Below are 24,962 nucleotides of genomic sequence, written 5' to 3'. Positions count from 1 at the left end.
GAATTAATTCATATCAAGTAGAGACAATTTAGAATACAAATGATAAACTTGTCTGGTTCCTCTGAGATTTTTATTAATAAGGCTTTAAGGCCTTGGTAATTAAAAAAAAACATGGTAGTAGGGGTTAGATGGCTATCAAAATTTTCAGGACTTGTTTTTTACATGGAATCAGTTATACATTGAATACAAATAATAGCTACCTTTTACTGACTGTTTACATGGTGCCAGGAACTTTAATTAACAATTTATTTAACAGACACTTACATAGCATTAACTGTGTACTGGGCACTGTTCTAAGTACTTTGCAAATATTAACTAGCAACCACTGTGAGATACGAACTTCTATCATTCCCTCTTCACAGATAAGGAAACTGAGGACGGAGACACTAGGTAATGTGTCCAAGGTCACCCATCTAGTAAGTGGCAGAATCATAATTCAGAGTCAGGTAGTCTGGTTCTAGAGACCATACTCTTACCTACTAGCCCCATCTCTAACATCATCATTAATCCCTGCAGTATTCTGGAGAAACAGATTAATCTCAGCTTAATGTATATATGGAAACATAGGCTCAGTGAGCTTAAATAATCAGCCCAAGGTCATACAACCATTAAGTGTCACAGCCAGAGCTTCCACCAACACTGTCTCATATCATACTCCACATTCTTTATGTAGAAGCCTTGTTTGAATTGTGATATTTTTTGAAAACTTCCTCCAAGTAGCTCATACATTTTTATCTTTAAATATTTATTATAAACATTTCAGATTAGGAAAGGTGAAGAATAAAATTAAATGTCCTTCATTTCTTTATTCTCAACTTGATGTCTGAATAGTCATAGCCACAACAGCTAGGATGAAACAGTACCACAACTACTACAACTACTAAGCGTGCCAATATTTCTTTGCATTCTGCCTCATATTTTGCAAAGGCCGGAGGTCTCATCATTGAGGCAATGGACACACATGGGTATGGATGGATCTATGGCTCATCGTGTCTGAAGTCTCTACCCACTGGAGAAGCATAAATTAGAAACTGAGTTCAAAGCTATGTTTCTGTATTTATTAAAATAAACCACATTTGATACTTCTACCCAATTTTCTGTCTTTTTCTTTTAAGATTTTTATTTATTTATTCATGACAGAGAGAGAGAGAGAGAGGCAGAGACACAGGCAGAAGGGAGAAGCAGGCTCATCCTGGGAGCCTGACGCAGGACTCGATCCCGGGACTCCAGAGTCGCGCCCTGGGCCAAAGGCAGGCGCCAAACCGCTGAGCCACCCAGGGATCCCCTCAATTTTCTGTCTTAAGAACCAAGACAAATATTGTAATTTACACCTAGTTTTGGTTTGCACTTTCTCTTCAATTTCAACATACAAGATGGCTAAAACAGTTCATTTATTCAACCCATTTAGCAATTAAAGAGATCTTCATAAGAAGAATAAGCAAAGTATAATTTGAGAGAATAATTTTGCATTTTATTCTGAGTTCTTGCAATTTTTTCATGGAGTTCCATCTTTCCTACATGTGTTGGAATTCTTTAAAATTCAAGAAGAATCCTCAGAAATCACAAGATGATGTTTTTAAAGGAAAGCAGGACTATAAAAAAGTTATAAAATCTATGGATAAAAATAAACAGCCTGGAGAGATTCTTTAAGTGCACAGAAACATATATAATGAACTTCTGATGGCATGTGAAATTCTTCATGCTGTGGCTCTGCCTACCTGTCCAGGCTCTTTCCCTATCATTTGTCACTGGCCCTTATGTCTCACTAGCTTTGGCCCACAGCTTCCCTATACAATATGAGTTTGCTTATTGGGAAGAGCACTGGGTGTTATACTATGTGTTGGCAAAATGAATTTAAATTAAAAAAACTTTTTTTTTTTTTTTTTTTTAATGAGTTCTCTGGCCTGCTCACCTTTGCCCATGCTGATCTACCTGCTTGGAGCTGCCATACCTACCTTACATCCCCTTTGCTTCCCCTGCCCCATCCCACAACAAATGCCTTCTTAACCAAGTCTCAATCATTTCCCTGGTTCTTCCAGGAAGAGTTGTTTTTTTCTCCCAGCCTCATTGCCTTTATGACAATTATCTTCTTGTGTTATATTTAGTTAAAGCTCTGGTTCTGGATTAACTCCTTGAGGTGAGACCAAAGTTGAACTTTTTTGTACTGTTGTGATTTTTGTCTTGAAATATTTCAATCTCCAGACTTATCCTAAGGGCCTAGGAGATTAAGGAATAAACATTCACTAAAATTTGGGATCAATGGTGGTGAGAATGACAGAAAAAAATGTAGAAAGGGGATATCTGAGTGCTAGGTATACTGTGTGTGCGTGAGTGCACATGCATGTGTGCAAATGCACACCCATGTGTGTATTCATTTGTGAGGTATGGAATGAATGACACTAAATGCATAAATACTAAATGATAAAACCCAAAATTCAGTTACTGAAGTGAATAACCCTTGAGGAAAAAGTGACCAATAATGCTTGGAAACTCAGAATCTGTGCTTCCTGGGGTCAAAGAGACTAAACTGTGAATACCATATAATGACATTAGAAATACTGAGTTATATACCTATCTATATTATATGCCAAAGTTATAGGAAATATATTATAGCCAGGCAAAACTTGGTTATAACCTTAAAGGAGTATTCTGTATATTTTGTTTTCAAGTTTCTCTGGTGTTCTACTTTGACATTTTCTTTTGAGATGTTAGTGACAGAGCACTCTAATTTCTATAGCATATGACTCACACTGCTAACCTTTCTATGCCTAAAAGGACTCTGAGAACTCCTTGGAAATACTGTTTTTGTGAATTTTTTGTTCTAGTGATAAAAGAATATGAAAGTGAAGCAGGGTTTCCTCTTTCTTTCTACAGAGTTAAGGACTTCAAAAAAACAAGAGCCTTCACTGAAGAGGACAACTTGAGGGCAGCAGATGCTTTTAAGAAGTAAACCAAAAATCCCAGTAAAGTGCACTCCTGAAGAATGGCAAACAGGAGTGAGATGAAGGAGACCAACAGAAGGATCAAAAAGAAGGGGAAAAAAACACAAAGGGGAGAAGTGAACACACATAAGAAACTATGGAAACACCAATACTGTGGATTGTTACTTTCAAAACAAAAAACACAAATCAACACAAATGTTTATATATATAATGAGAATGAAACAGATTAACTTAAAAATACTGTCTTGTTCAGGCAATCCCATTAGAAAAAAAAAAAAAGTCATAGCCTGCAGAACGGAAAATCCATTATTTCCCTGAACCATATGTAACATTGGCATTTAAAATTAATTATTAAAATTAAAGTAAAAGTTAAAGTAAGTAAAAATTAATTATTTGCTTTCCCTCAAATGCCCAGGGCAAAAACTAATTGGAAATGGCACAGAAATAAACCAGTTACACGCATAAATCAGAGGCTTTTAACTTCCATTTTATGACACCATGCAGCAGACCAAGGCCACTGTTTTGTCTCCAAGCTTAAGAGTCCAATGAGTATCCAACCTAGCTAGTCAGCAAATAATTTCTTGGTCAGCTCCTCTTATCTGGACATTCCTCTGTTCCTCTTTAACAATCCTAGAATAAAAGACCACCACTGGCAACCTTGCTAAGCTTTTGCTTCAAGTCTCTTATCTTCTTCAATACCTGAACTGAAATCAGTCTCCCTCCCATACCTACAACCTCTGTTGCTGCTTGTCTAACCCAGAGCCACATTTTCCTAACTGGACTACTGCCTTAGGTTCCTTATTAATCCTCCTGTCTTCAATCTTATGCACACCTCCTACCCATCTTCACTCTGCTGCCAGAAAGAGACCTTCACATCCCACATACAAATCTCATCACAGGACCCAGTCCCACCTTCACTCCCATCCCACCCTACAATTTTCAATAGGCTGTGTTCCCTGTTACCAACAGAATCAACTCTGAAATCTCCTTCATGGAGTTCAAGATCCTTCACATTCTGCTCTTCGCCTACCTGTTCCTCTTGGTTGATTCCTTGTGCCTACAGATTTTACATTTCCCTAATATTGAGCTACAGTCCCACACCAATCTCAATCTCTTTCCCCTATACCTGTGGTATTTACACAGTTTGCCTGTGTGTAGTATCCTACTTCTGTTTATCTTCCTGGCAAGCTTCTAATGCCTCTCTTGGGCCTAAGTTCAAATAGTTACTTCTCTGTGAAGCCTCCCTGACTTCTCAGGCTGACTGTTGTTCCTTTGCCTAGATTTCTATAGCAGTTTATACATACATTTTTGGGCAACATATTGTATTTTAATTATTTTATCTCCCCACTAGACTTTTACAATTAGAGGATTTGTATCCCCAGTATACCTAGCATAGCACAGTATCTATTAATACACACATAAATATTTATTGAATTTTTGACCATATAGATAAAGAAACTTGGATTATAAGCTATAAAACTTTTTACAATTGTGAAAGCTGTAGGAGAAAAAATAGTAAAATAATCTCTACCTTTAACCTCCATGTCAGAGCTCAAAACCTTATTGTATGAAAACAAAGTATTTGACTTTTATGACTGTCTTTTATCTGGCTGTGACCTCTCTGCAGCAATCAGCCATGACCAGGAGAGCAGGGCAAGGCACCAGCAACCTGGGCTGCTCCTCTGGTCAGGCTGTGAGTCTTCTAGCTCACGCACACACTCAGATAAACGGACCTCCTTCAGCAGAGCACACCAAGGGACCTGGCCACCAGACCCCAGTCCAGCCACTGTGTACACTAATGATGAACATATTTCTCTTACTTTTCATTACACACAGAACTATCAGTAAAACACACTTTGAGAAAGCCTGATGTCACTGGTAGATATGTTCCTGAACCTCTGCCCACACACACATCCAATACACTGGTTCATGTCTGGTAACATCAGAGCCGAGTGTGTCCCACCTACCTGCTAGCTTGATGTTCATGTTGCTATCCAGCAGGAGATTTTCAGCTTTGAGATCACGGTGCACAATCTTCCGACCATGACAATAATCAACAGCAGACAGGATTTGCCAGAATTTGCGCCTGGCCTCAGACTCATTTAACCGGCCATGGTTAGCAAGGTAGTCTATAAAAAAAAGAGAGAATTTAGGATTATTCACCAAAACCAACCAACCAACAAAAAATCCCCACTATCAGTAGGCAGAATTTTTTCTCCTCCAAAAGCTATCTTTTTATTTTACTGTATTAGTTGCAGGTGTACAATACAGTAATTCAACAATTCCATGTATTACTTAGTGCTCATCAAGGTAAGTGTACTCTTAATCTGCTTCATCTATTCAAGTGCTTTTTATAAATAAATAAGAGTGAATGTTCAAGTAACATACTGTTTTCCAAGTTCCTTGCTTTGAGAAAACTAATTCCAATCATATTTTACTGGAGTCAGATACATGGAGAGAGCCCAAGACAAGATGACAGCAAGTAGCAGATTCACCTTAAAATTCACAATGCTTTTTTTTATGCCTAAGCACTATCTCTATTCTTCTATATACAAGTTTATCAAATATTTTTCCTAACCTTATTTAAAAAATAAAATTAATGTACAAAAAACATCCCATGAATCTATTTTCTGACATCCCATCAAAGGATACCTTTCTTTTATGTTTTTATTTTTATTTTTTTGGATATCTTTCTTTTAAACAGTCATTTCATGGAGTTATTACAGAAGCCTCCTGTTACATAAGATATAGTGGTCCCTGGAAGTAGTTTAAATAATTCATACCCTGTTTTGTCTGGTGGAGCACTTCTGATTTACCTAAGACTTGTTCTCTAAATCAAACATGATAGCCATGTTCTCTAAGCAAACATACTTTGCCAGATACATTAGCTATCTTTGTACAATGTTATAATCTCTACTAAAGCAGTTTACCCGAAAGTTAATTCTGCATATGTTTACATGAACTCAATAAAATGAAACATTATAGCTCATTCAAGTTTCCACTGAAGATCTAAAAGGCCTCTGAAATGATCTTTTGAGGGAGAGAGAGGGTCAGCATAAATCTTGAAAGGCTTTTCTAAAACTTAAGATTATTTTCCCAACTTAGGAACTATATTGGGTGAATCAATATTCAGTCATTTTCATATGTTTTTTGCTCTAGGCTATGTAGTTTATTGATATTTAGATTCCATGGCTTTGACTCATGACATCCTCAATATTTATTATAAGATTAACATTTGTATAGCACTTTACAGTTTATAAGGCATGTTTGTATCACTGAATCTCTCTTCATCTTCCTAAAAGCCCTCTATGATAACTATTATTCTAATTTTCATTTTATAGATGAGGAAACTGAAGATCAGAGGGATTACATATCTTGGCTGAATTCATACAACTGGTAAGTGAATGGCTAATCTGGAATCTTTGAGTTTTAAAAAACTGTATTAAGCTTCTTTACTAGACTCCTGCTGAAATTGAAATCCAAACTATCCTTCAAACCCTGCTCAAATGCCACCTTGCCCTTAAACAGTTCCTCATCACTTCAAGTAATCATTACTCTGAGCTCCTTATCACTGACAACACATTGGTTCACACTGCAGTTACCTGAATATATCTTATAAATATCTCAAAGTATGTATGTGTTTGGGTGGACACACACACACACAGTCCTAATTCTAACACGCTGTGTGTTAGAAAATAAGATACCTTCACTTAAGCTTTCTGACAACAGGGGCAATAACATTCTCTTCTGTGCTCCCCACACTGCTTTAGTACCATGCACAAAACATCAGAGGCACAGTTTTTATTAAATATTTAGCTGATTAAGGTTCGGTCATAGTATCATCAACCATTATATAATAAGGAATGTTAGTACTATGCTCTTTATACATGTTAAAGGCTTTAAATGTAAGCAGACAAACCTAAATGTGTCTAGGACCATAAAATCCTATAAGTGAGTCTGTAATTTCTCTGACATCAGCTATAGCCAAAACAAAACAACCCCAAACCAGAATTAGGCCTAGACCCATAAATACAGAGAACAAACTGATGGTTGCCACAGGAGACGGGGGTGTAGGGTGGGCAGGATGGTTCAAGGGGAAGTGGAGATACAGGCTAAAATGAGTAAGTCACAGGAATAAGCAGAGGATAAGGAATTCAATGATACTATAATAGTGATGTAATGGGAGACAGTAGCTATACTCTTGGAGAACACAGCATAATGTATAAACTTGCCAAATCACTAAGTTGTAAACCTGAAACTAATGTAATAATGTGTGTCAACTGTACTCTAAAAAAAATGTGAGCAGACATTTTGTATATGCTTCTTCATCTGCTATGATCACAAATTGAGATGATCAGCTGGCCACATCTTCCTTTCACCTTTACAGAGCACACATAACAGCCATTCAAATTCTACAGGGAAAAAAGTTTTCACTTAAGAACAGATACACAGACTTTTCAGTTAAAATGTTCAGACTCATCAGAGTGACAATGTACTTTCTGTTCATAAGAGTAAACCAGTCTCATTTCTATACTGAGTGAATGGGGAAATCCATAATAAAAGGGTTGGCCCCCTGGGCAATTACAATTTACCAAGGGAAATGCAATGTGTTTTCTGTATGGGATTATCTCTTGGCTAGTTAGTGTTATCTCTGCTGAAATACCACACCAAGTACTACTTAAGTTCCATCTCTAAAGAGACAACTTTTTCATAGACGAATGACTTCTCCAGAGAGACAAAATTTCTTTCTGTTGAAAATGCTGAGTCAATGTGAGTTAATGGGAAAAATTTTTGTGATTTTTGGCAACACAGAGAAACCCAATGTGAACAAATAAAAGTATATGGGGGGAAACAACAACAAACTGTCGCCTACAAAATGAGTCCTGGGAAGCACAAGAGAATCTGTGGAGTATAGACTGTTTTTGGAAGTGATCAGTCCAAATTAATACTACCCTAGCCAAGGGGGGACGAAAAAAGCTCTGAAGTCTGGCAGAAAAGGTACTGTCTGGGAAGAAGACGACAACGACGACGATGAAAAAAACATGGTATGCCTGAACCTAAAATTACCACGTAAAGCCAGAATCACATGACAATAAATATATAATACACTATGAGAAAAATGAGGGGATCCTTGGGTGGCTCAGCAGTTTGGCACCTGCCTTTGGCCCAGGGCATGATCCTGGAGTCCTGGGATCGAGTCCCACATCAGGCTCCCAGCATGGAGCTTGCTTCTCTCTCTGCCTGTGTCTCTGCCTCTCTTTCTCTCTCTGATATACATAAATAAAATCTTTAAATAAAAAAAAAAGAAAAATGATAGCATCCACATTCCAGAGATTAAGAGATTGCCTATTTAAAGAAGTTGGTATGTTCACTCCTTAAGTGAACCTTCCTCATTTTGTATGATTTCTGCAGTGTGGGCATCCCTGAAAACTACACCATCTGCTAAGAAATCAGTAACAGAAGTAACTGACGTAATAACATGTGGCTGAAATAACATCTGTGTAGGTATACTTCATCATTCTCTGAGAGGTATGTTCTCAATCCATGCTACAGTTAATACACAGGTCCTCAAGGTAGCATGCAAGAAGCACACTCATGTTTCACATGAAAAATTTAATAATTATGGTAACAGAACAAACGAGTGTAACAGCAATTCTCCATACTATTTGCCTATTTTTGATGTATACGGTTTAAAAAATTGCTTTCTTCCTATATTTACATTTGCTCTAATAAGTGAAATGTAATCTTGTTGACTTTAATAACAAAAATTTTTAAGGTTGTATTTTGTATGTCTTTTCCTCCCATTTTGCTTTTATGGTAATTGACTTTTACTGTATTTTACAAAAATCATGGTCTGTGACAAATTGGACGATTAAAAAAATTGGTCTTTCGATACTGATAATTTGAGAAATACTGGTAAAGACAAGTAAATAGGCAATTACAACAACTATGATAAAGGCTAGCACAGGAATAAATATATCCTAATAAAAACTTTTGTTGGTTCTTTTTAAATTTTCTATTTTTTATTATGAAAATTTCAAACATACATGAAAGTAGAGAAAACAGTATAATGAAGCCCCCAGATTTAGGAGTTACCAACATTTTGTCATACTTGCTTCTTTTATCTTTGTTTTGTAACCTACAGCAAATGTTGGCATCATTTTGTTTCACCCTAAATACTTTAGCATGTAAAAAAAAAACCAAACATTTTCTTACATAACTCTAATACCACCACACCTAACTAACAATTTCTTAATATCTAATTCACAGTCTGAATTCAAGTCTCCTTAGTTGGCTTACTGGAATCAGGATCCAAACAAGATGTACATTTTTCTTTCTTTCCTTTTTTTTAAGAGAGGGAGAGGGAGAAAGAATCTTAAGCAGGCTCCATGCCCAGCACAGAGCCTAACTTGAGGCTCAATCTTACAACCCTGAGATCAGGATCTGAGCTGAAACCAAGAGTCGGGACATTTAAACCGACTGAGCCACCCAGGTGCCCTAGGATGTGATTCTGTATTTGCTTATTTTGTCTTTGGAATCCTTTTTTCTCTAGCACAGTCGTCCTCCCTCCCTCCCCTTTACCTAGGCCACTGACTTGCTGAAGAAACTAGGTTAGTCGTCCTACATTCCTGATTTGTCTTTTGCTTCCTCATGATATTGCTTATTCTATCTCCTATATTTCCAATAATTTGGAGTTCAATTATAAAGAGAATAGACTCAAGTTTAATTTTTTTTGGAGAGCGGCAAGAATATGCCATAGGTGCATCAGCTTGGAGGAATACAACATCTGGTTCTCTTACTTCTAGGAGTGCTAAGATTGTCATTGAGTTCTGGGAGGTGATAGCTTGATCCTTTGATTAAAGATTCTCATCTCTTTTTCCTAATATGGTTCTTAAGCTCCAGGGTACATCAGAACCCTCAGAAGTCTTGTTCAAACAGATTGCTGGAGTCTATCTCTAGAGTCTCTGACACAGCAGGTGCTGGAAAGGGCCCAAGAATTCATGTAGTTTTCACATGTATCCAGGTGATGCTTAAGATACTGGAACAGGGGCTGCACTTGGAGAACCACAGCACAAATTTTAGTGTTCACGGTCGGTTGAACCTGAACTATTACTTCATTAGGGGTTATAAAACTGTGACTTTCTAATTATTTTATTCCTGCCACATCTATAGGATGAAATTCTTGTATTGTCAGTTAGGGCTATTTAGCTATCCTGAAATATAACTAAAATAGGTCAGGAAAGATGAAGGCTTAATTCTTCCTTAAGTTAAACCAATTTTCAGAGTAAGGGGCTGACACGCTGGCTACCTCCAATGATAACTATTAAGATTTGTATGTTTGTTTATTTTTTTAGTTTTCTTCCTATTTTATGATTCTCTTAAGATCATTGATTCTTATAAACTCAATTTATTTCAATTAATTAGTCATTATTCTTTTTGATGTGCAAATGTTTCTATCTTTGACCTGTGAGAATTCCTTTACAGTTTTGTTTCTGTTTATAAAATACAGAAATATTCAATTCCTTTGTTGCTTTCTGGCATAATAAAAATATTTCATGCATAACTTGAATATTTCCTGGCCTAAACCTGGAATCATTTTTCCAAGAAGCCTTGGTTCTCTTTACTGGGGAATTGCATCTGGGTGCTCAGGGTGCTTTTAATGGGCAAGGTTGGTATTACTTTTAAGACTTTACAGGGACAGAACTAGGAAATAAGTCCTTTTAAATAGAAAAAAAAATGACTTCACTCCATTTCAAATTTACCATTATAGGAATTACTTTTCCTTGATTTGTACATATGTATTTCTTTTTCTCTTACATAAAAGATCCTGGTTCTCAACATTAACATAAATTACTTGTTTTATCCTACAATATACATGAAATAATGTCCAGATAGCTATACTAATATTACTACTAACAATAAAATTACTGGATGAAGTTTAAAAGTGAAAATTTCTTTGTAGTTCTTTTTATCTTAAGCTTATACCATCCTAAGAATGCACAGTGCAAAAAAAAAAAAAATAAATAAATCATGGTCCAAATACTATTGTTTTAAAGTTATCTGAAAAAGTTAGCTCTTTGTGGTATATTTCTGTGTGAGTTTATTTTTGAATATGTAAAACACTTACCTAATTAAAATGATGCCCAAATTAAAACTATGCAACAAGATAAAGTCTAAGAAGTCTTGCTTCCATCTTTGTGCCCTTCCTCTGCCTATAGGTATTTTTTATTAATTTTTGTTTACCCTTTGTTTCATTGGATATGTGAAATTATATATATGTATATGTATATATATATATATATATATATAAACTGTATTCTGCCCACTTTTTTTTTCTTTTTAAAGATTTTATTTATTTATTCATGAGAGAGAGAGAGAGAGAGTCAGAGACACAGGCAGAGAGAGAAGTAGACTCCCCAACAAGGAGCCTGATGTGGGACTCGATCCCTGATTCCGGGGTTCAGGACCTGAGCCAAAGGCAGAGGCTCAACCTCTGAGCCATCCAGGCGTCCCATCTCCCCACATCTTACACAAAAACATTCATCTTTTTTCTTTTTCATTTCATAGCAGTACACAGAAATCTTCCATATTCCTTTTACATCATTGCAGATACTTCTAGTATGTAATAGCACAGGGTTGAGAATGAAGGCTCAGAAGTCGGGCTGCCTGGGTTCAAATTTTGCCTTCACACAAATTTTGTCTGTGCTGTCCATGTGACCCTGAGCAAATTACTTAACTCCCCCTCCCATCCCAACCTCCATTTGCTAATCCAAAAATGAGGATAATAATATAATAGAATACCTCGCAAGGTTATGTGAAGGTTAAATGGAAAAAACAATTTAAAACAGAAAAAAAAAAAAGAAAAAAACCCTCTTTGTGGTACCTGACACATACAAATGCTCAATAATGTTAGCTGCTGTTACTTCAACTATGATTGCTACTGTTGTTATTATATTATCAGGGGTTGACTTAAGCTACTTTCCTTTTCCAACTACTGACTACCTGAAAGCCCTCTCTCTCCCCCCTCCTGCCACTTTTTAAAGATTTTATTTATTTGAGAGAGAGAGAGGAGAGACACAGAGCATGAGCAGGGGAGAGGAAGAAGCAGGCTCCCCACTGAGCAGGGAGCCAGAGCCCACCAACTGAGCCACTCAGCTGCCCCTTATGATGTGGTTTCTATCTTTCACATTCCACTGACATTGCTTTAAAGTCACCAGCAACTTCTCTAGGCTGAAGCCAATTACCTTTCCTCAGTTCTCGTCTTTTATGACCTTTCAATTATATTTTACACTTAACTGGCTTCCAAAATAAACATCTCTCTCTGTTGATTCTCTGTTTATAGTTTTTCTCCATTTCTTTCACTAATTGACCTTTCTCTTTGAACCACATAAAACTACCACAGTCTAATTCTGGCCCTTTGCCTTTCTTTTTCTATACACTTTTCCTCACAGAATTAATCTAAACCATCACCTTCTTGTGGATAACCTTTGATCTGCTTTATTCTTAGCTGGATGATGTTAATTCTGTTTCATACTCTTCTCACTTAGAACCAGTGTCAGGGTGCCTCTTTAGTCACTCCAGCAAAGATATGTTTTCAGACTCTGGCCTGGGACCTTTTGGTCACAGATTCTATCAAGAAGCTAATGATAATTATACTTATATATAAACACACATATAAAATTTTGTATGCAATTTTAAAGGGGGAGGCCTACAAATCTTAGATTTAATCAAGGTTAAGAACTCTGCCTTGGATTTCATTCATCAATTAGAATTTTTATAAAAATAACCACCAGATCAGTCAGGCACATTTGACCTTTCAACAATTACTCAATTGTGTACCTACACAGACTTTCTTTCTGCTACTGCAGTGTTAATCAAGACTCATCTTTCTTTTTATGAACTTCATCACCACCTTCTAAGTCACTGGAACTATCACCACCCTCCCACTCACCCCCCCTCCCAGAGTGGCACCCCATCTCTTCCCCCAGGGCTAAGGGGCAGCTTTCCCAGGATCTTATCAAAGTGAAGAAACGCAGCCAGTTGAGGTTCCTTAAGTTTCGGGGATGTCAGAATCTTTCAATCAGAATCTTTCAATCACTACCTTGAAACTTAAAATTCTTCAGTCAGAAATTATTAGTATCTCTTCAAACTAGAGTTGAATAATAGTCTAAAATATGAAAAATAAATGTAATTAAATATTTATTGTTATATTAAAAGGACTTAATTTGTAATTTATAAGCTGACACCAGTTTAATATTTTTTTGCTTATCTAGCCTTAAAAGAAACAATCCACCTCAGACAATTAAATCCTGGTCAGAGGTCTCTTATCCGTAAATCTGTGAAGAATTCACATTTCTAATTAGCAGATTTGAAGAGAAATTGTGTTTTCAGGAATATGACCACTATGAACCTTGGGCTCCAATAAGGCAACAGGAATTGGTTCATTTGTTTTCTTCAAAATATTTTGAAGACCCATTATTTTCAATCCCCATATTCAAATTTTTACTCAACTTTTTCTTTAATGTTTCTTTCTTCTAATTAGTACAAAATGTCACTGTAAAATAAAACTATCTCACTGGGGATCAGGACAACTTTGTCAACTTGGGCTGTGCTGGTTCTAACTGATAATTCTTAGATAAAATATAACTAAGAAAGGAAGGCACATAAAATAAAAACCTGAAAAAGTTTTTAGCACATTATTATGTTCTACCTTATACTGTAAACACTAATAGAAAATAGATTAGTTATGTGATCTGTTTTGAATTAGGATGACACAGGCTACCCTAATTTTAAATATTAGATTACAATATTACTTATATTATTAAATTACACTTTTAAACTTTTAACCTGGAGACAACTTTTAACCTGGAGACAACTTATGAATGGAACATAAAACTACAGATTTTTAAACATTTTGTTTTTTTTTTTTTTGTAAATATATAATCATTTCAAATTGTGTGTTTGACAAAAACGAAATTGTTGTTTGTGGTATGTACTCTGGCAATTTAATTGTGCTTTCAGCAATTTCCCTACATTAGACTGTTTGCATCTGTTAGAACTGACTCTGAATCAGTTCTTCAAGCCTAGTAGAACTACTGAAGCAAACTACAGTCTTCTGAGAAGATGAGTTTTTAGTTGTTTTTTTTTTTTAAGGATTTTATTTATTTATTCATTAGAGACTCGGGGGGCGGGGGTGGCAAAGATATAGGCAGTGGGAGAAGCAGGCTCCACTCCTGGGACTCTAGGATCATGCCCTGAGCTGAAGGCATACGCTCAACCAGTGAGCCACCCAGGCATCCCAGATGAGTTTTTAGTTACATGACATTTTAAAGTTTTTTAGCAACAATTAAAAACAAATATGTCACACTTTTCTAAAATTATTTATAACTCCCACATGAAAGTCAATGGGTTGCAATACCAGTGATACAAAATGGCTATCAAACAGAAGATTTAAGAATTTTTGATATCTTTAATAAGACATAAATAAAATAAATTTCTGATTTCTTTGGACCTACGGGATTTCAAAATAGAGTAGGAATAAGTTCTGGAGTCAGAGAAGCCTCATTTTGAATGTTGTTTACTTCTCATTGCTGTATGACCTTGGACAAATTATTTAAGCCTTGGGCTACTTTGATTTCTTAGTAATAAACTCCAAGTTTTGTTCTTTGTGAAAAGACTCTAAACTGCTCCACACATGAATTCTAACTTTTTTTAAAAAATATTTTATTTATTTATTCATGAGAGACAGAGAAAGAGAGAGAGAGAGAGGCAGACACACAGGCAGAGGGAGAAGCAGCCTCCATGCAGGGAGCCTGACGTGGGACTTGATCCTGAGTCTCCAGGATCAGGCCCTGGGCTAAAGGCCATGCTAAACCACTGAGCCACTGGGCTGCCCCATGAATTCTTTTTTTTTTTTTTAAGATTTTATTTATTTATTCATGAGAGACACACGGAACGAGAGAGAGGCAGAGACACAGGCAGAGAGAGAAGCAGGCTCCATGCAGGGAGCCCGACGCGGGACCCAATCACGGGTCTCCAGGATCACGCCCTGGGACAAAGGCAGCGCCAAACCACTGAGCCACCGGGGCTGCCCTGTCCCACGAATTCTAACTTAATGGCAAAGAACCTTTTAAAAACGTTTTATTTCCACACCTATCCTATTGGCTTCTGTCCACACACAGCAATTTCTTTAACTTGTTGCATGAAAATATGCTGTCTGCAATGTCTAATAAGAGCCTAGTAGTTGGGATCCCTGGGTGGCACAGCTCTCTCTCTCTCTCTCTATCATAAATAATAAAAAAAAAGAGCCTAGTAGTTATAACACAAAATATGCATTAGAAAAAAACTTGCATTTCCAATTTTGAAATATTTATTAGGCAAATCAAGCAAGAAGCCTTGTAAAAATAAACATGTACAAAGAACACGGTTTTTGGTTCACTTTCTGTATATATGTATATAGATCTTTAAACACACACATACACCCCTCAGCTATAAGTCAGAATATAATTAATTAGAAAAGACTAATGAGCACAGTAGCACACAGCTACCTGGACTCTCAGTTGTACTGATTCTCTTCAGGTCAATATCAAAGCACAATGCTTTCTCCCTCATGGAATCAAATTAAGAATATTAAAAGTTTGCTTTAAGTTTAAAGTGTAGGAGACATCCTTTTATTCATTCAACAAATACTTGACTTTTTTGTGTCAGCCGCTATGTTCAACCATTTGCCCTCATGAAACTTTTTTTTTTTTGTTTTTGCCCTCATGAAACTTCTATTTTGATGGAGGAGACAACAGTAAATAAGTAGATAAATAAAAAGTATAATTTCAGAGTATAATAAATGCCAGGGAAATAGGGTGATCAGCTGGAAAGTATCTGGGGGAGGTTGCTCTAGACAGGATGATCTGGAGAGGCCTCCATGAGAAGGTATTATTTCAAATGTGGAGAAAAGCATTTAAGAAATAGCTGTAGCACATCCATGAAGCCAATAGGACACCAGTGAAGCTAAAGCAGAAAGAATAAAGAAGGGAGCGCCTGTGATGAAACAGAAGTGAAGACAAACTCAGCAAGAATCCAGAAACCTTAGGAGGGAGTCTGTAGTTTAAAATACTGGGAAACCATTAACGGTTTTCATTAGGTGAGACCTGATCTAATTTACATTTTAAAACACTTAAAAATAATCTGAAACTGTGAGCTCTATGTTAATAAATTGTAAATTCCATTAAACAAAAATTCAAACAAAAATTTTAAGCACCACTATAGGAATGGCCCTGATAAAAAGCTGATGGGCAAACCACAAGGAAATAAAATTCAGTCCGTAGTGCAAATTCATAATATATATAAGAAAATAAGGTTAAATAATAAAAAAGTTCAATCAGCCCTTAAAGACAAGAATAGAAAGATGTCATGAGGCAATGCTGGCTTACAGACATAAAATGAGATACTGTCTAAAACTTAATAAACTCTTAATATCATTTCAGAACAACAGCTAGGTTCTCTTATTGATTTCAATATATGCAGTAACATTTCATTAACTGTCCAGAACTCTTTTTTAGGCAGTAATTTAAAAAAATTATGTCAACTGAATAGCCCAGAAAAATGCCCAGAAGTCATATTTAATACTACCAGATGATGATGTCATCTGATGGCATTCAACATTCCAGACAATTCCCTAAATAGGTATTTTCATTCCACCTATTTTTATCATCTCTCCAGGACCTCAAAGTCTGTTGTGAATATTTCTGAGTAATGACTATGACTGGACTGATAAATGAGTCACTCTAAGCTGAACTACTGATGTTGTGTGCTATTTACTCAATTTATGGTAGTGTTACAATAATATTTATAAATGCAATCTGGTCACACTTCTAACACATTTTTTACACAGATAAATACATCCAGATAGCTATTTTGATATGTAATTATTTCTTAAGAAGGAAAGAAATAGAGTCCAAAGAACAGATCATCACTTACCAAACCATTTAATTTTTAGGAATTAGTATTCAAATGCCAAACTTGCAGAATAAGCGGTTGAAGATGAAGGAAGAAAATCTGTTAATTTTAATATTTTGGTTTTCTATATATGTACTCTAAAGATACATTTTAAGCAACTATGTGAGATCTAAGATGTTGCCATCATTCACTCATAAATCAAAGGGCAGACATGTTTCTTTTTTCAATAAGTTCTTCAGGTAAATGACAGTGGAAAACAAGACAGGATGAATTGGTTCATTCAGAAATGGGCACAGATGGAGGAGGGGTGGGTAAAATGGGTGAAGGGGAGTAGGAGGTATAGGCTTCTAGTTGTGCAATGAATAAGTCAAAGGAATAAAAGATACAGCATAAGGAATATAGTCAATAGTACTGTAACAGCATTGCACTGTAACAGATGGTAGCTACAGTTGTGGTGAGTCTAGCATAATATATAGAGATGTTGAATCATTATGCTGCACACCTGAAACTAATGTAAGATTGTGTGTCACCTGTACTCAACCAATTACAAAAAAAAAGGAGGCAAGAAATTAGAAAAAAAAGAAAAAGAAATGCTCACAGAGTGTAGACTAAGCTGTACCAAGTAAGAGTAATTTTGTCAATGAAGCTCTTACAATATAGTTAAAGAGCAAATCAAGTTTCCCAGGTATGTTCAGAAAAAGTCAAGACTCTTAGTTTATTAGTTATTAGCCAATGGCTTGACTATGACTTATGTTTTTTGGGGTCCCTCCCACCCAGTTAAGTAATAATGACATGTTAAGTCACTTGTTATTGGAAAGAAAGATTAACAGTGAAAGGGAAGGGCAAGTTGGAAAAAAACCAGACCCCAGCTATCTGTTCAACTACATAGAAATCAGAGGATAGTTCAGTAACAAACTGACATTATGAGGTTGAAATGTTTCTGTGGTAGATCCTTGTTCCTATTTCTTTACTCTCTGCCTGCAACAGAATTATATATCCATACTCTCTGTTGTGTGACTCTGCAATGCCTCCCAGTAGAGCAGCTGATGTATATCCCTGCCCCAGTGCTTTCAGTCTTGATCATGGGGAATGTGTATGGTTTGACTTGATCTCTTGTGTTTTCTACCATCTCCCACGACAAGAGCATGCCCTAGAATGGGACACATATGTGGAGCAGATCTGAACACAACCTACAGCCTGAAACAGAGCCACCCCATTTGTTCCACAGATAAAATATTTGTTGGGGTACCTGGTTGGCCTAGATGGTAGAGCATATGACTTTTGAGTCCCATGAATGGTGTGGAGTTTATTTTAAAAATAAAACTACTTGTTTGACACAGATCACTAAATTGTGGAGTTGCTGTGTTACATCATCATACCAGAAATATGACTGATAAAATTTCCAATACTAAAAAAGAGAGGTTCACCTAGTTAGAAAATGAAGTACACTTGCATAAAGAAATCATTTGAACATTTTTGGCCCATTTATGTGATATTTTGTGTTCTTTATTATTTTTTTGTTCTTTATTAAACATACACTTGTATTAATTTTTTTATATACCAGGATGACATCTTTAAGTATCAAAATGAACCTGATTGGTTCTAAAGAACAACTGGTTGGGAAGTGCTCATATAAACTGTATTAATTATTGCCTCTCTTATGTAGATGATGTAAAAAGACTAGTCTGGTTTCCTCTCAGAGGTCTGCTCGATCACTTTTTCTAAGCCAGTTTACCTATTATTAGCGCTAGGCTTACCCACTGCCTCCAACGCAACGCTCTCTACTGTGAAAGGGGGATAAAACTGGTTAGGCATGCTTCTGAAGAACAAACGACAATTCAGTTCCAAGGAAGATAAAATTGACACAGGGGTTAATTATGGCTAAATCCTAAGTCAAGGGAGTAATTAAAGAAGATAACTCCAAAAAGACATAGACAAATGTTGAAAACACTAGGCTCTATTCTCAGCTCTTACGCAAATCACTTAATCTTTCTAGGCTTTGGTTTCTAAATATACCTAATATAACTGAACATACTTAATATAACTTCTAAGGTGGCTTTTAAATTCAGTATTAATACTTAAGGGGCTATCATTGGATCTCACTTCAAATTGCCCCTTTATTTAAAAAATTTATTGAGTAAAATACACATAACATGAAATTTACCATCTTAACCATTTTTAAGTGTACAGTTGCCCCTTGGTTTATTTTCAACTCATTTCTTCCTCTGTGATTTCTGGCACAGAATTCCCTAGGGCACTTATTTTAGGATGGGAGAGATGTTAGATGTATGGGAGTAGCGGCTCTGAAACTACTACTTGTTCATCAGCAAGGTAGAAAGGACAGACTCCTAAGGGGAAAATGCTAGAAGCCAGAAGAAAAGCGACAAATGCAAGCAAGAAGCGTATAGGAAAGATTAAAGGTAAATGGTTCTAGTTTGGGTAGTATTCAAGGACCGGACACAGGCAGGAGAGCCTGGAACTCTACCTCTGGTAGTTTTAGAAAACAATATCTGACATCTCATAAAGTTAGTAGTATCATGCCAAAACAAGAGTACTCAAAATGACAGAAATATAAATGAAAGATCTCTAACTATGTAGACAAATTAATAAACTAACAACATCTTTTTAACAACAGAAAAAGAAACGACATGCTTATGGAACCTGCTGGTTCTAAGAATATAGTGGTGATGAACCTGAATAACAGAACAGGTATGGCCTTGAGCTAAGTTTTCTTCTTGTGGTCTCTGAAAAATTAATATTAGACAAAGGACATGACATCATAGAGCTGGGTTTGCAAATTCAACTCTTATGTTTAATGATGTCTCCAGGTGGTTTAAGTGGCTAGTCTTGTGTTACAGGTGTGGTTAACCAGGTAAACAATTAGAATGGGTTTTTCTAATCATTACTCTTAGGAATACCAAACACATTATTACCATGTACTGCTGACACACACACGTTTAAAATAAAACACTCTAAGATACAATTTGGTTCATTTCTCACTAATCTCTAAATTTTGTTAAATCCAGAGTTTAAAATACCAGTGGTCTAATCTACAGAGAAAGTATCTGCAACCTTATCTCAAAGCTCCATATCCATCAATGGTAGAATATAGCTCGATTAACTTGAAAGACATTAAAAGTCCTTGCATCTCTCATAGGCGTTGTTTGTTGTCTATATATTTCCTTCCTCTTTGAGTATAAGGAAAAAAGAATTTAATGGAAAACTAATTTTGCTTTCTAGGAATTTGTTAATAAATGTGAAATCTGATCACTTTTAGCCATTATCAGAATGTTAACAATAAAAATAAATTGATTCCTTTATAAATTTGTGCACTTAAACTGCTACTCTAAGATTTACTGAACATCCTAGGCATAGTCAAAGAATAATTCTATTGGAGTTTAACATATCTTATAATATTAGGGCCTTTTAGAGCTGTGTAACTCCAAGAGGAGCTAAAGGTAAAGTCTTGGGGAAATTCTGAGCTTACCTCATTTTTAATTTAAAGTCCATCATACTCCAGTATTAACCAACAGTTCAAATAGAATGCCTTCTGTACTATTCAAATATTTGCGGACTATTAAGCTTTTCTATAAATAAGGATGTCTGTTAACCAAACAAGTTGGAAAAAGCCAGTGAGATTTGTCAATGCCTTTGGATTTGATCCTTTGAAATTGACAGAATTAAGTAATAAGTGCCAGCATGGATTTATCACTCACATGCAGTAAGTTTCTGACTTTATGTTTCCTAAAGAAAATTTCATCATGAGGACAAATGACAGACTTAATTCACAGAATTTTAAACTACTATAATTAGGCTGCAGTTTGTGCCATGAATGGAATGAGGCTTTATCAAATATGGGTATCCCTAGTATGTACAGATAAAAGGTAGAAAAGATATTTAGGGAACTGACATTGTGAAGAAAGATTTGGAAATGTAGTCTGTGGTCTATGAATTTTTTTTTTTTTTGTATAGGAAAACTTCTAATTTTATATGGAAGTCAAAATGAAAAGGTTTTCTTTATAATCATTTTGATGGAACAAAGCAATTCCATAAAGCTAGAATATTTCTATGCATAATCTTTAATATCAACTAATTTTCTAAGGTGTGTCATGTCATAGATACAAGTAGATTCTGAGAGAAATAAATATACATACACAAATATACTTCCACCCCCATCTCTCCAAACTCTTACCAGTTCAGTTCTATTCCAATCAAAATGAGACCTACTGGGATGTGAGAGTAAAGGACCATATATTATGGGTCATAAAAAAGAAGTCAACTATAATTCTTGTTCTCTTTCAAACTTTTGTTTTCTACATTTCCTTCCTGATTTATCTTTCACTCATTCATTCATTAAGAAAATACTGGGCACCCTGATCCCTGTCCTCATCTGCATATTCACCAACTCCACATGGACCTCTAATATGCATTTCAAACATAACATGCCCAAACAGAACTCTTGATCATCTTTCCTAAGCCTGTACCCTCCCAATCTTCTCAACCTAGGAAAAGGCTGCACTAATCTTAGAGTTAATCCTGAGACATACCTAGAATCCCACCATTTCTCTTCACCTCCATCATTTCCCCTCTAGTTGAAGTGACCATTATCCCCTGCCTAAACTATACAATAGCTTCTCCTACTTCTATCCTTGCCTCTTTATCATCTATTCTTAATACAGCAGCCAGAATAATTACAAACATTTTTTTTATATCATGTCAGTCCTCTGCCCAGAATCCATCAGCGGCTTCCCAGATAATTCAAACTCCTTACTATGGCCAAAGAAGGGTCTAAAAGAACTGAAACCGAAAGCGTCTTTAATTTAATCTAAGCAGTTGACTCAAAAATTATACAATATAATGAAATGTGACTAGTCATAGCTCAGTCCTAGGATACTCAAATTTGTTAATTCTGACTATTAATATCATGGCCCAATCTCTGACACAGAATTACATTCACAAGTTTACAAGGACACAGATACAAGTATATTCAATGCAACACTATTTGAAATAAACAAAACCAAAGTAATAATCAAAATGTCCATTAATAAAATGGTTAAATAATTTATGGCATAAAAATTATAATAAAGAATACTAAAAAGCTGTTAAAAATATGATGAACCTTTATGTATTTACATGGAAGAATCTTTTTCTCTCTCATACCTCCCCCCAACTCCTTGTCTCTTAATTCCAATCTGAGGGCAGTTCCCCACGTAGGCGGCACAGGCTGTTTCCTCTGGATATCTCCACTCTCCTCACTATACGATGTCCTACTCATCCCTCAAGACTAAGCTCAGAGTATTAAGCAATTCCTTAAGCAATTCCTGGCTATTCTGGCTGGGTAGGACAAGAGCTCAATGTTTGCTGATTAAATTAAAGGGGAAAAAAAACCCCTCTGTACTTTCTATATTCTAAAAACCAGCTTGAAACTTCTTTCTAAAAATTAAGTGGTATATATTCTCTCTTTTCCTTAGATCCAATGTTATTTATTTGCATGTCACAAGTTCTACCAGTGATATAGAAGTATGGTCTTTTCCTAGTAATCTTAACATCTACTTGGAAATGTGTGCGGTGAAGAATAATTTTTTTTTTTAAATTTATGATAGTCACACACAGAGAGAGAGAGAGAGAGAGGCAGAGACACAGGCAGAGGGATAAGCAAGCTCCATGCACTGGGAGCCCGACGTGGGATTCGATCCCGGGTCTCCAGGATCACGCCCTGGGCCAAAGGCAGGCGCCAAACCACTGCGCCACCCAGGGATCCCCCAAGAATAATTTTGTAAACAGCTTTATTGAGATATCACTAGCACAACATGTAATTGACCCATTCAAATCACACAATTCAGTGTTCTCTAGTACGAGCACAGGAGAATTATTATTTTTTTTAAACAACACTAAAAACAGTCTCTGAATTTGGAAACCATCAATTTGTGATTACTATAAGATGTAACAAAGAGGTGGTTAAAAAAATGCCAATTATTACAACTTATCTAACTGGCTTAAAACATTTCCTTAAGAAAATCCATGTGGGGCTATACGCATATTATTGGGCTTAGGGGAGCAGGAGAGAAACCTGTACTACTCTCAATCTCATCAAATGTTTTAGAAAAAAAAAAGACATCTCAGGGTTTGATAAATACATATTGAATAAACAAAATTTCCAACCAGCTAGTATTTTCAACTGTATATCACTCCAATCCTTTATATTCGAAATGCTCCAAATGGAGCTCATTACTTACTGTTTTCCTATGTTAACTTCCTCATTCCTATTCATGGCACCAATATTTTCCTCAGTCATTTTTTTTTTGTTTTGTTTTTAATGAGGGCAGAGGGGCAGAAAGAAAGGGAAAGGGAGAGAGAGAATCCTAAGCAGGCTCCACACCCAATGCAGAGCCTGACACCAGGCTCAATCATGACCCTGAGATCATGACCTGAGCCGAAATCAAGAGTTGGATGCTTAACCACCTGAGCTACCCAGGTGCCCCTCTCTCATGGTCATCTTTGACATCTGGCTCTCCTCCATTCTGTCATAGTCTCTAGCCATAATGTCTAGTCTCCATTTGGAGGCTTTCTTGAAATTAGTGTTTTAATTCATGTGGTGTGAACTCTAAGTTTCAGTCCATTCTGTCAACAACAAAACTGGGTTGAGCTTGTCATAAAAAAAGATAAAACTCTTTTATTAACATAGCCAACCATTAATAAATTAATAAGTGTTTTAAGGGATGCCTTCTAAACGAGGCACAAACCTCTTGGTATGAATCCTGTATCTTTCTAATACTTATTATTGTTAGCATATTAAATCTAACTTTCTTATTCCCAAAATCTGATTCAAATGCTCACACAATCCTGACATCCTCTGTCATCACACACCTTTAGAGACTTTACTCGAATCTGGCATTGCAAATCAGTTAGCTATTTAGGAATTTTGTGCTCCCTTCTCAGGTAGTAGAGAAAGATAATGAACATGTCTTGGAACTGTAGTGAGTGTAAATATGTCATAACTCTTCTCTGCAGTAAGTTCGATTTTCATATCACTTTCTGTCCTTTGCTATTATTACAGGATTTAGGAATTCTGTGTTTCCTGAAACTTATATTCAAGTTCCACTTTTAGCCTAATATGGCATCATAAATGTGGATTGATTAAAATTAAAAAAAAGGTTTTAAACAGGTGAAGCTTTTGAAACATTACAAATGTTTTAGTCTTGGGGCACCTGGCTGGCTCAGTCAGTAGACCATGTAATTCCTGATCTTGGGGTTGTGGGTTCAAGCCCCTCATTGCAAGTGGAGCCTACTTTTTTTTTTTAAAGGGTATTAATCTGATGTCAAAATCATGAACATGCCCTAAAATTGAAGAGAAAGAGAATAACAATGCAAATATGTGTTGGATGTTTTTAGGGTCCTAAAAACAAACAATACACAGAATAAACCAGATTACTGAAATTAGAGGGGGCTGATCAGATTGAATTCATATTGCCAAAGTGTTTTGTGGCAGGCAATAGCCTGAAATTACTTCAGCTTTTCAATACCACTTCTAATACATAAGAGTATCTTTTTTATCTTTCACTTACAAACAGAAGTACCTACCAGAATCTACAACTTTTGAGTAAATCCATCCTTCCAACCCCACCGAAGAGTTGATTAACTTTATATTAGGTTAGGAAATAACATGGAGAATCAACACCATACCTTTACGAGAAAGCATAAGTGCCTGAAAGAAACCTCAATGTCACTCTAACATCAGAATTTAACAAAAATCCCACTGCAACCATGTTGGCTTTGCCTTTGTTCCACCAGGTGGACTGGAATCCCTAGCCCTACCAAGACTCCTTAAATGCGATTGTAGGGAGGTGGAGACCAGTCTTTAAATCTTGGAGATTTTATTTTATTTTTTTTTATTAATTTTTATTGGTGTTCAATTTACCAACATACAGAATAACACCCAGTGCTCATCCCGTCAAGTGTACCCCTCAGTGCCCGTCACCCATTCACCCCCACCCCCCACCCTCCTCCCCCTCCACCACCCCTAGTTCATTTCCCAGAGTTAGAAGTCTTTATGTTCTGTCTCCCTTT

General features: G+C 36.1%; 1 protein-coding gene across 1 annotated transcript in view; it reads right to left on the bottom strand.

Moving 5' to 3' along the window:
* The window catches only part of SIK2 (salt inducible kinase 2), a 130,850-nt gene that overhangs the window by 36,960 nt on the left and 68,928 nt on the right, over window positions 1-24,962 (bottom strand). The window contains exon 4 of the mRNA XM_055306223.1: window positions 4,910-5,071. Coding sequence (XP_055162198.1) covers window positions 4,910-5,071 — 162 coding nt within the window. The remainder of the gene's footprint in view (window positions 1-4,909; window positions 5,072-24,962) is intronic.

This window comes from Nyctereutes procyonoides, unplaced genomic scaffold, assembly GCF_905146905.1.
Source record: "Nyctereutes procyonoides isolate TBG_1078 unplaced genomic scaffold, NYPRO_anot_genome, whole genome shotgun sequence".
In the NCBI taxonomy this organism is placed as follows: Eukaryota; Metazoa; Chordata; class Mammalia; order Carnivora; family Canidae; genus Nyctereutes; species Nyctereutes procyonoides.
The sequence above is the reverse complement of the archived record's forward strand: the minus strand, read 5'-3'. Positions and strand labels throughout refer to the sequence as shown.